Raw genomic sequence first — 12,051 nt, 5'->3', positions numbered from 1 at the left:
AAAAAGAAAATAATTTCCTCTGTAGTATTCAGCAGCTAATAAGTACAGGAAGAATTACGATTTTTTAATAGAAGTAATTTACAAATCTGTTTAACTTTCTGGAGCCAGTTGATTTAAAAGAGAAAAGGTTTTCACTGGAGTACCCCTTTAATGGTATAGAGAACTGTGTCTAGTGCATTAACTCTGTGATTTTTTGCCCATTGAAACTAGTAGGCCCATTGTGGTCTATGGGGAGAAGCTGCTGAGTTGCCCATAGCAACCAATCAGATCGCTTCTTTCATTTTTGAAAAAGCCTCTGAAAAATGTAGGAAGTAATCTGATTGGTTGCTATGGGCAGCTCAGAAACTTTTCCTCTGGACAGGCTTTGATAGATCTCCCTCTATGGGGGAGATTCATCAAAAACAGTGTAGAGGAAGAGTTGTGCAGTTGCCCATAGCAACCAATCAGATTGCTTCTTTCATTTTTGAAAAGGCCTCTGAAAAATGAAGGAAGCCATCTGATTGGTTGCTATGGGCAACTCAGAAACTTTTCCAGAAAAATCTGCTGAGTTGCCCATAGCAACCAATCAGATCACTTCTTTCATTTTGCAGAGGCATTGTGAAAAATGAAAGAAGCAATCTGATTGGCTGCTATGGGCAACTGCACAACTCTTCCTCTACACTGGTTTTGATGAATCTCCCCCATAGAGGGAGATTTATCAAAACCTGTCCAGAGGAAAAGTTTCTGAGTTGCCCATAGCAACCAATCAGATCGCTTCTTTCATTTTTGAAAAAGCCTCTGAAAAATAAAGGAAGCAATTTGATTGGTTGCTATGGGCAACTCAACAGCTTTTCCAGGAAAGTAAAGTTTAACCACAACACTGTAACACTCTGTCCACCCTGGGACTTGAACCAGTGACAGTCTCCCATCCCACTGTGCTGCCGAGACGGTCCTGCTTATCTTACATGCAGTGAGATCCCCATAGACTACAATGGGCCTATTGGTTTTAATGGGCAAAAAATCACAAAGTTGATGCACTAGTCACAGTTCTCTATACCATTAATGAAGGGAGGGCTCAATATTCGCAAATTTGCGAATGTGCGCACAAATTTTCACATATGCACAAAAAAAGTGAATATTCTTAATTATAAATATATAGTGCTATATTTGCAATATTCGCGAATTCGCGAATATGCTATATTCGCGATTAAAATTCGAATTGCGAATATTCGTGAACAACACTAGTCGCTGCAAATACAGTGAAGGAGTTTAAACATGCATGGGATAGGCATAAGGCTATCCTTCATATAAGATAGGGCCAGGGACTATTGATAGGATTCAGATTATTGGGCAGACTAGATGGGCCAATTGGTTCTTATCTGCCGACACATTCTATGTTTCTATACTGTATGGATATCAGAAAAATGGTTCCAAGCTCTTATTTCTTTATTAAATTCACTACTTTGGGGCAGGAAAGCACGAGAATGAAATATGTTTCTTTAACGTTAGCTGAGCACGATGGGGGTTGGGCACTTTTTTTTTTAGGTACTTTTTAGCACTAAAATTGCAGACTATTATGAGAAGGAGGGAAAATGTAGTCCTATTTTTTCTCTCTAAGGGTATGTTCAAACTACGGAATTCCCATGGAATTCCACGGGCGGAATTCCGCAAGCCGAATTCCACGGGCGGAATTCAGCAAGCCGAATTCCACAGGCGGAATTCCGGGAGCCGAATTCCGTGGTGTGAACTTAACATTAGTGTGAATGGATTTCCGCGAGACCCGTTCACACTGCGGAATTTCAGCGCCGCTGAAACTGTTCCGCGCAAAGAAAGAACATGTTCATTCTTTGCACGGAAGTCCGCGAGCACTGCATAGCTGTCAATGGTGACGGCTCAGTGCCGCCCGGTTCTACCGCCGCCGCCGGCTGCCAGTCTGAATCTCCGCTCGCTGAATTCAGCGAGCGGAGATTCCGTTCACACACTGTAGTGTGAACATACCCTAATGGGTCATTATAAGGATATTTTTGAGATTTTGGAAGCTGGGATACTCACTACACCCATGCATATCTATATAATAAAGTATGGGAGGAACTTAAAATTTTTTTTAAATCACATGGAGTTTTGACTTTACTTCATTATGGTCGAATAAAGCACTTAAAGAATTCCTTAAAATTAAAGATTCACTCTTTTGGATGAAAAGGGGATTATTTATGTAAGTCAATTATACGCTTTAGGTCAAATAAAATCGTTTGAAGAGATAGCCCATAAGTATGGGGTGGCAGACAATCAGAAACATTGTTTTTTTACAAATAAGTAACGCAGATCATAAACCGATAAAAGGAGAGATTGGAGATTTCAGGGATTCTATATATAAGAAGTTTAATTAGACTATTTCCTTATGTGTAGTTGCTGTCTGGGCATGCTGGGAGTTGTGGTTCTGCAGCGGTTGGGGGTTCACAGCTTGAAGACCACTGCTATAGAGGGTGCAAATGTATCTGAGCCCTGGAACTCAAATAATGTGAAATATGAGATGATCAAAATGGAGCCCCTGCACTGATTACTTGGGTTCTGGGGTCTGTAAGGTCCATAGTAAAAACATCAGGTTCTGTCTATAGCAGATACTAAATTGTGGAAGCTCAAAGAAACAAGCAGTCATTCTGACATGTCACATGTGATGTCATAGACAGCTGGAGGCTTGACATTCCACTGACAGCTGCCCGAGCCTTCAGTCTGTAGATTGTTCCAGTGAGATTAGTGAGATTAGCGTCTTCTTCTTCTACTTGTCTGAAATGGAGCTAAAAGGTTTGGGGTTCGTCCCCCTCCTGTTGGCGTTTTGGTGTGCGGCCTGGCTTGCCACCAGCTACATCATGACGGTCGTCCTCGGCCATGCCGCCTCGCCACTGATGAGCATCAGGTAAGATAAACAAGCACATGATTCTTATTTCATGGGTTGGGAGTGAGGAAATATCCATAATAACATTGGTTTCTTTTCCTTCACAGTGAAGTGGGAAATTTCTTTCCCGAAAGCATTTTATTCAGAATTGGATTCATAGGGATGTCCATTGGCACTTTGGCACTAACCTTTCTTATTTATAAGTATATGGTTATGCATACTGAAGAGTTCAGGGGTCATCAGGTCCTGATCCAGAGGATCCTGCTGGCCATTGTGGGGGCCTCCTGTTTTGCCACAGCTGTCATGCATGTATTTTCCCCCAAAGAATATCCCAGGATACACTTTGTCAGCACGATAATTTCCATTACATGTGAAGCCTTATACTACCTTGGGCAGTCCATCCAGATGTATAAATTACCAGGAGCAAACAAAGTCATCCACCATAGTAGATGCACCTGCTGTGGCCTGACTTTTGTCTGTGTAATTTTCTATTTTGAATATGAAACATTAAAGGAATTATTCTATGATGATGAAGACTGGGACGAGATCCGTGAAATCCCCATCATAATCATCGAGTGGGTGATGCTTCTACTGATCCTGATAAACATCGTGACCTATTATTCCACCATGCAGAGGTTAATGTTAACCGTCTCCAGAAACAGCTGCGCACTCTCTCTTAGAGTAAAAATTGATGACTTCGGGGTGTAGACCACCACGTGGGCCATCAAGTGGACTTCTGGGAGAAATACTGCACAGGATACGGAAAAACATCTAAAGAAGAATAACTGGGGGACTACATATGGTGCCAGTAATCATGACACAATAATATGAGCTGGTGATATTACCTATACAAAAAAATAAAAAATTAAAATTAAAAAAAAATATTGGTGTGTGAAGTGTAATACCTAGTTAGAAAAACAGAATGAAATTCATCATTATAACCCTCCTCTGCATTACCCTGTTTATTATTTTTCAAGCAAGCACTTTGTTCTAATTCGTCCACTCTCTGGCGTGCTCCTTGGATAAGGGGTTTGGGATACACTTTTTGTTTAAAACGATCCTCCAGGTTATCTAGTTGTTGCTGGCATTTTTGTGTGGAAGAACAATTCCTTTGGATTCTTTTCATCTGACCGAATGGAATGTTCTTCTTCCATTATTTAAGATGGCAACTTTTAAAGTCGAGATAGCTGTTTGCATCCACCTCCTTAAAATAGGTGGCAGTATGCAAACAGCCATCCTGAATATAGATATTTAAATCCAGGAACTCAAATTTTTTGGGGGACTGATGCAGCGCTGCCTTTGGCAATCTCTGGCTCTGCCATAGCGCTTTTTTTGAGGGGGCGTGTCGGCTGCCCCTTCGTCTGGTGGTCAACACTAGTGTTGCTCGCAAATATTCGCAATGCGAATATTATTCGCAAATATCGCCTATTCGCGAATATTCGCCAATATAGCACTATATATTCGAAATTACGAATATTGTTTTTTTTTTTTTTTTCACAGTACACATCACAGTGATCATCCCTCTCTGCTTCCAGCTTGTGTGGTACAAAGAAGGCTCTAATACTACTGTGTGAGACTGGCGTACAAATTTTCACACATGGGAAAATTAGCATATGCGAATTTTCGTTTATGCAAATTTTTCACATATGGTAATTTTCGCACATGCAAATTTTCATTTATGCTAATTTTCGCATATGCCGGGTGCTGCAGGTAGATCGCGGGGGGTCCCGCCGCTGGGGATAGGGAATAAGATGTCTAGGGGCAGAGCACCCCTTTAAGTCATGTTTTTAAATAATGCAGTGAATATTTTTTTAGTTCTCAGCATCACATTATTGTCATCAATTCTTAACCTATTTCAACCTGAATATACATTGCTCGTAACGTTCATCAGATCAATATTTTGTTGTCAATGCTCTATTGAATCACTTTATTGTCCTCAAAATAAATAAAATAAAAAAATATCTAAGAATTAAAAAGGATGAACCATTTTGATATGGGACGTAGTAGTATTTTGACCTGTTCCATTTGTTGCAGTCACAATGTGCCAACGTAGTAAAAAAAAAAAAAAAGGAAAAGCGACAGCATCATAACATTACTCTACAAATGCAGGAAAAGGAAATCTGTCTTCTGAAGTTTAAACTCTCAGAAACAGTCTCATGAAATATTCAAAAAACCTGTTTTAAAATATTCCTAAGTGTCAGATGTGGTTAAGAAATGCATCAATCACCCAGACCTAATATAAAAGTTAGCTGTTTTTTTTTTTATTCGTTTCGATACCAAAAGGACCATATACCGTGACATGTCACAGCCATTAGAAGATTTTAGGCCTTGGAAGAGACGAACCAACATTCAAAGATCAAAACTGTGGTAATTTGTGTTAAGGTTAAAGCAAGAAACATTTCAGGAATTACTGTGCGTGCGCGCGGTCTTACACGGCGAACGCTCAGGTATACGTTGTAATGCCTTTTGATACCAATGAAAATGATCCAGGCCTCGTGGGAAATAAGCGGATCAGATTTAATGTGGCTGTGAAGTGCTTGGGGACACATAGTTGGTCAGGCAAATTAAGCATTTAGTCAGCGAGCGAGCAGGGAGAAATAGAAAATAGGAAACTGGCTGTACGGAGGTTGTTTTCAGGCTAGTTACGCACTGTCTTAGAATTAGTTCCATATAATGGTGTATTCCCAGTTATGAAGACTATATTATCGCTTGACAGTCATTTCTGATTATTAAAAGATGGATATCAAAAACTTATTTTATTTATTGTTTTACAAATTTTAAATTGATATTAAAAGGGGATTTACAGTGTTTGCTAAGAAACAATATGCTGCTCGGGTGAAAGGATGTAAAAAAAATAAATAAAATGAAATAAAAGCATTAAAGGGGTACTGCCGTGGAAACCTTTTTTTTTATTTTTTATTATTATTATTATTTTTTTAAATCAACTGGTGCCAGAAAGTTAAACAGATTTGTAAATCACTTCTATTAAAAAAAATCTTTATCCTTCCAGTACTTTTTAGGGGCTGTATACTAAAGAGAAATCCAAAAAAGAAATGCATTTCCTCTGATGTCATGCTCTCCGCTGATCTCTGCTGTCCATTTTAGGAACTGTCCAGAGCAGCATATGTTTGCTATGGGGATTTTCTCCTGCTCTGGACAGTTCCTAAAATGGACAGCAGAGGTCAGCAGAGAGCACTGTGGTCATGACATCAGAGGAAATGCATTTCTTTTTTGTATTTCTCTTTAGCATATAGCCCCTAAAAAGTCCTGGAAGGATTATTATTATTTTTTTTTAATAGAAGTGATTTACAAATCTGTTTAACTTTCTGGCACCAGTTGATTTAAAAAAAAAAAAGGTTTCCATGGGAGTACCCCTTTAACCTTGTTCTGAGCCCCCGCTGGTGCCCCACAGCTCCTGCTTAGTTCCTTCCAGTCCCCCCCGTCTTTTTTCTTCTTGTTGCAAAGATGAGCACTTAGTACAGGACCTTCCTGCTTAGCCAATCAAAGGCCTCAGAGATATCCTTTCTTGGTCAGTGATTGGGTGGGTTGACAGGTCCTGCACAGTGTGCTCCTCTCAGAATCAGGAAGAAACTGGAAAATCGGGGGACTGGAAGGAGCTGATCAGGACCAAAGTAGCTAAATATGCTTTTTTTCTATTCCTTACTCCACCTCCATCCCAGCAACATATTGTCTTTTTTTTTTTTTTTTTGCAAACACTGAATAACCTCTTTAAAGGGAATTTTTGCCAAAATCTGTAAATCTAGACCAGTGTTTGCAACAGTTAGAGGCACCCTGGTTGGGAAACACTGATCTAGACCATGCCAAATGAAATGGAGGCATTACAAATATATGGTACTTTCCACCAGTAGACAGATGGAAAAATATAATAACAAGCCGCTTAATGTAATTTAAAAGACAAAGGGGTACTCTCTTGGTCTGGAATAAAAAAAGATCAGTCTTTAGAGGTAACACTGGTGTTATTCTCTGTGGCGCCCATTGTTTATGTGATGCTTTGTCTGTGGGGTGGTGCGGCCCGGAGCCAGGGGCTTGGTCGGGCAGCAGTGAGGCTGCCTGGCCACTGGGTTGTTCCCCTTGTGGGCATGGTGTCTCGGAGGTGGTGGTCACCGCCCGGCGCTACGCCAGTGTTAGGTTAGGGACCCACTCTGACTAGGTGGCCTTGACGTGGCGAGTGGGCTTGTACTTTTTGACCAAAATGTATACTAACAACCTATTAGTTTTTTTTTATTATGCTGAGAAGCAATTAGATCGAAATACAAATGTTGGATATGCGGCTGTGTTTCTCTATTTGTGTTGTACATTTAGCGGTAACAAGCTTTCTTTAATTTAACAAATGTAAATCTGTGGATCAGCCTAGTCTACCTCAGGAGCTGGTCATTGAAGTAACTGTGGATGGCTTTAAAATAGGCTATTTAGTAGAATAAAATAATATTTTCTCTAATGTAAATGTATATGTGCCCAGGCTGCCTATTAAAACAATAAAACCTTTAACTCCCCTTCTCCACTCTCATAGTCTCCGGTATGAGTCCTCATACAGCCCCACATACCTAAAAACGAAAATGTTATTGGTGGTCAAAATAGGGAGATTTTAAACATACCGATTTTGCAAAAAAAAGTTTGATATTTTAAAAGCAGTACAATAATGGAAAAGTATGTAAAGATGGGAATAATTTTTATCGTACTGACCCACAGAATAAGGAAAACATGTCTGTTTACCGTAAAGTACACAGTGTGAAAATGAAACCCTCCCAAATTAGCAAAATTGTGGTTTTCATAATTTTATTATTTTTTTTTTTTTTTTTTTTGGGGGGGGGGGGTTGCTGTACATTTTATGGTAAAATAAGAGGTATCATTATAAAGCACAATTGGTCACACAAAAAACAAGCCCTCGTATGGGTCTGTGGATGGAAATATAAAAGAGTTAGGATTTTAGAGGGCGAGGAGGAAAGAACAAACATGCTAAAATAAAATTGGCCTGGACCTTAGGTCAAAATGGGCTTGGTCCTTAAGGGGTTAAGCCATATGAACATGTGAATATAGCTCTAGGCCGTTTTCCAGTCCTATTTAACAATTTTTGTGGCCATATCTGCGGAGATTTATCAAAACCTGTGCAGAGGAAAAGTTGCTGAGTTGCCCATAGCAACCAATCAGATTTCTTATTCATTTAGCAGGGTCCTTGTTAAAAATGAAAGAAGCGATCTGATTGGTTGCCATGGGCAACTGGGTAACTTTTCCTCTGCTCAGGTTTTGATAAATCTTCCCGTTATAGGGGGGGATTTATCAAAACCCGTGTAAAGGAAAACTTGCCCAGTTGCCCATAGCAACCAATCAGCTTGCTTCTTTCATTTTTAGGAAGGCCTGTGAAAAAATGAAAGAAGCGATCTGATTGGTTGCTATGGGCAACTGGGCAAATTTTCCTCTGCACAGGTTTTGATAAATCTCCCCCATAGTTGTTTTTAGTTTTCGCTCTGGACATATTGGGATAGATTTTTCAAAACCTGTCTAGAGGAAGAGAGTTGCAGTTGCCCATAGCAACCAATCAGATTACTTCTGTAGTTTTTCCCAGGCCTCTTTAAAAATGAAAGAAGCAATCTGGTTGCTATGGGCAACTGCACAACTCTTTCTCTGCACAAGTTTTCATGTTTCCCCTCCCTTGGTTGGACCTGATGGACATATGTCTTCTTTCAGCCGTACTGTGTTACTATGTAATTATGTAACCATGCTGCAAATCCCTTCAGTAACTGCTGGATCTTCATTATCGCGCAAATCCCTAAACAGCCATCTAAGAATAACAATATCGTTATGAATTTTCATAGTAGAACATTTAAGTGAAACATTTAAAGGCTGATTTAAGGTTGGTGGAGGCCTATTCTCAATTTTTTTAAATTAAGAAATGTATTTGCATTTAAGATATACAAATGCTTATTATTATGTATTATCATGATTATTATTTTTATTATTATTATTATTATGTTTATCATTATTATTTATTTTAAAGCGCAATCAATTATAGGGCACTGTATATATGGAAAAAGGGTTTATTCAGCATAACATAAATTGAAAAGCACGTACAATAAATAAGAAAGAAAATATGTGATAGAGGGATAGAGAGGTGGTACAGATGGCCCGGTCCGGACTTACCGTTTACAACTCATCCAAAGTGTCCTGTAACAGCTGAACTGACAAGTAATAGCAGTAAGCCAACTATTCATCCATGTAATGCACAATAGTATTGAGCGCGAATATTCAAAATGCGTATATCAGCACTTCGCAATCTTGCGAATATTTAGAATATGGATATATATTCGTAATGATGAAAAATCTTTTTTTAATGCGAATTTATGCGAATATTTATGCAAAAATCGGCACTTCCAGACTGGACACTGATCCCTCCCTTCTTTTAGGTGAAAGATATAATTGCGCATGCGCACTATGCGAATTTCATTACGAATTTTCGCATGAAAAAAAAAAATGAACATAGCGGATATGCGAATTTCGTGAACATAGGACGAATATTCGTCCAGATATTCGCGAAATATCGCTAATTCGAATATAGTCCCTGCTGCTCATCCCTAATGCACAATCCTGAGGGCTGGGGGGGGGGGTGTAGGGGGGCACCCTGTTGTTGGTCAACATCCACATACAAAACAAAACACAATGCTCCAGCACCATTGATTTCTTCAAATAATAATCTTTTACATTAAAAACCTTCTTTATTGAGATTCCTGTTTAAAACCATACAGTATGTAGAGTGAACATAAAAATAAAAAATAAATGCGCCAACGCGTTTCTGGTCACCTGATTATTATATTATGGAAGTGACACAACTGGGGTGTGGTTTGAATGCTGACATCACAAAAAGTGTTAACCCCCTGCATGTTAATCAGGATTTTTTTTTTAATGTTAATACATAATAATGTCACGCCCTCTCCCATAGACATGAATAGAGGGGGCTTGGCTTGACGTCATGTCCCCAGTCCCGGAAAAACCCGGAGGTTTCCGAAACTGGAGATTCAGCACCCGCATAGAATGTGGGTGCTGCAGGGAGATCAGGGGGGTCTCCTTTGGATAGGGGATAAAATGTTTTTGCCCGGAATACCCCTTTAAGGGTAAAGATCCAGAAAGCCTCCGAGTAGAAGCTTCCCCTCCTATCACTACTACTGAATGCTCTCTCCACCTATTAGAACGATCATGCACATAGCTAGTACATTTATCCTCTATAGTCTGACCACAAGTGAAGGAACATTGCCAAAATGGATTTGAAATCTACCAGTGTGTTCACATTTGTGTCCTGAATATCATCTGCCACTCGTGTTTTTAGTTACAATAAAAAATAAAATATATTAGAGATAAAGATTAGTTTTAAGGCTTAGGGGTGACCAAATAACTATGTATAAATATATCAGGGGGAAGTGCAGAGATCTCTCCCATGATCTATTTATACCCAGGACTGTATCTATAACAAGGGGGCATCCTCTACGTCTAGAGGAAAAAAGGTTTCTACACCAGCACAGATGGGGGTTCTTTACTGTAAGAGCAATGAGACTGTGGAATTCTCTGCCTGAGGAGGTGATCATGGGGAACTCTAGGCTTGTGCAATTCGTTTCAGACGTAATTCGTTTTTGTCTGAATTGTTCATATTTCGAACATTCGGATTGATGTGAATATACAAAATATTTACATCCGAATGAATCCGAATTTGTAACAAAACGAATTGTACATGCCTACAAAATTGTGAAAAACAAATTTTATTTTTGTTAAAACAAAATTCGTTTTCGTTTATAAGCAAGGGACCATTTAATAAAGTGTGTGTGTGTTTCAGTTTTTTTCTCTATTTTTTACACCCGCTGTGATCTGTTCTTACCTGCAGGTACTACTACTCCCAACATGGAGCACACTCTGCTCCATGCTGGGAGCTGTAGTACCTGCATTAATAGAAAGATCGCAGCGTGTGTAACTTCTGACACCTGTTGTGATGTCTATTAATGCAGGTACTACAGCTCCCAGCATGGAGCAGAGTGTGCTCCATGTTGGGAGCTGTAGTACCTGCAGTTAAGGAAAGATTACAGCGTATGTCACTACTGACACCGGCTGTGATCCTCCTGTATAATGTATAGATGCGGCTGGCGCTCTTCTATGATCCCCTTCACTAACGTATATATACACATATTCATATATCCCACAGAGAGTTGTGATTGGCTGGAACCATCCGGCCAATCACAGCTCTCTGCAGGAAATATGAATAGGTGTATATATACCTCAGTGAAGGGGACCATAGAAGAGTGCCGGCCGCATCTATACATTATACAGGAGGATCACAACGAACCCCAGTGATCTGTCAATTAGTACAGGTACTACTACTCCCATCATGGAACAGTGTGTTCTATGCTGGGAGTAGTAGTACTACCTAAAAGAATGTAAATAATAGAGAAAAAAAGTAAAAAAACACACACGCACTACATTTTAATTATTATCGGCTACATTTTTAGTGCCCTGCCTGCCCACATAAATTGATCCCTGTTTAAAAATTAATAAAAAATTTGTTATAAAAAAAAGATAAATTTCGTTAGATACAATTTTTTCCTTCACTATTGAATCTTTTTTATTTTAGTTTTTTAATGGTACCCTCTGAAATTTTATTAAAAAAGGAATCTCCATCTCCAATAACCATAAAAATGAATAATGAAATTGGCTGAAAACTAAAGTAAAACTAACAACATGTATAACGAATAGATCCGAAATAACGAATTAATCCGAAAGCCGAGCAGTTTCCGAATAGAACCGGAAAAAAAAATATACGAATGCATCTGAAAACAGAAAAAAAAATATCCCAAAGGTTTAACAGAACCGAAAAATTTTTAACCTGAAAAAAAAAAAAAAAAAACATTTTTGGTTGTGCACATGTCTAGTGAACTCTGTAAAAGAGTTCAAAAGGGGTCTGGATGCATTTTTGGGAGTAATAACATTGCTGGTTATGTATACTGGATTTATAGGGATAGAACGATGATCCAGGGATTTATTCTGATGCCATATTTGGAGTTGGGAAGGAATTTTTACTTCTAGTATGAGGGTTTTTTGCCTTCCTCTGGATCAGCTCAGTAGGGACTCATTAGAGTTATAAGTTGAACTTGTTGGACTCTGGTCTTTTTTTAACCTTATGA

General features: G+C 39.0%; 1 protein-coding gene across 1 annotated transcript; it reads left to right on the top strand.

Annotated features, from left to right (window-relative positions):
- The first annotated feature begins 1,732 nt into the window (after positions 1–1,732).
- LOC130277417 (uncharacterized) lies at positions 1,733–3,701 on the top strand. Its single transcript, XM_056528088.1, has 2 exons — positions 1,733–2,893; positions 2,980–3,701. Exons 1-2 carry the CDS (start codon positions 2,769–2,771, stop codon positions 3,578–3,580), a joined length of 726 nt encoding a protein of 241 aa, XP_056384063.1. The 5' UTR covers positions 1,733–2,768; the 3' UTR covers positions 3,581–3,701.
- The last annotated feature ends 8,350 nt before the right edge of the window (positions 3,702–12,051 follow it).

Source organism: Hyla sarda, chromosome 6, assembly GCF_029499605.1.
Source record: "Hyla sarda isolate aHylSar1 chromosome 6, aHylSar1.hap1, whole genome shotgun sequence".
Lineage (NCBI taxonomy): Eukaryota > Metazoa > Chordata > Amphibia > Anura > Hylidae > Hyla > Hyla sarda.
The sequence above is the reverse complement of the archived record's forward strand: the minus strand, read 5'-3'. Positions and strand labels throughout refer to the sequence as shown.

Bases quoted from the DNA above. Each gene is read 5' to 3' on its own strand.
- LOC130277417 (XM_056528088.1), top strand. From the start codon at position 2,769: ATGGAGCTAAAAGGTTTGGGGTTCGTCCCCCTCCTGTTGGCGTTTTGG. The intron at 2,894-2,979 runs GTAAGATAAACA...TTTCCTTCACAG, and splicing joins TCGCCACTGATGAGCATCAG to TGAAGTGGGAAATTTCTTTC.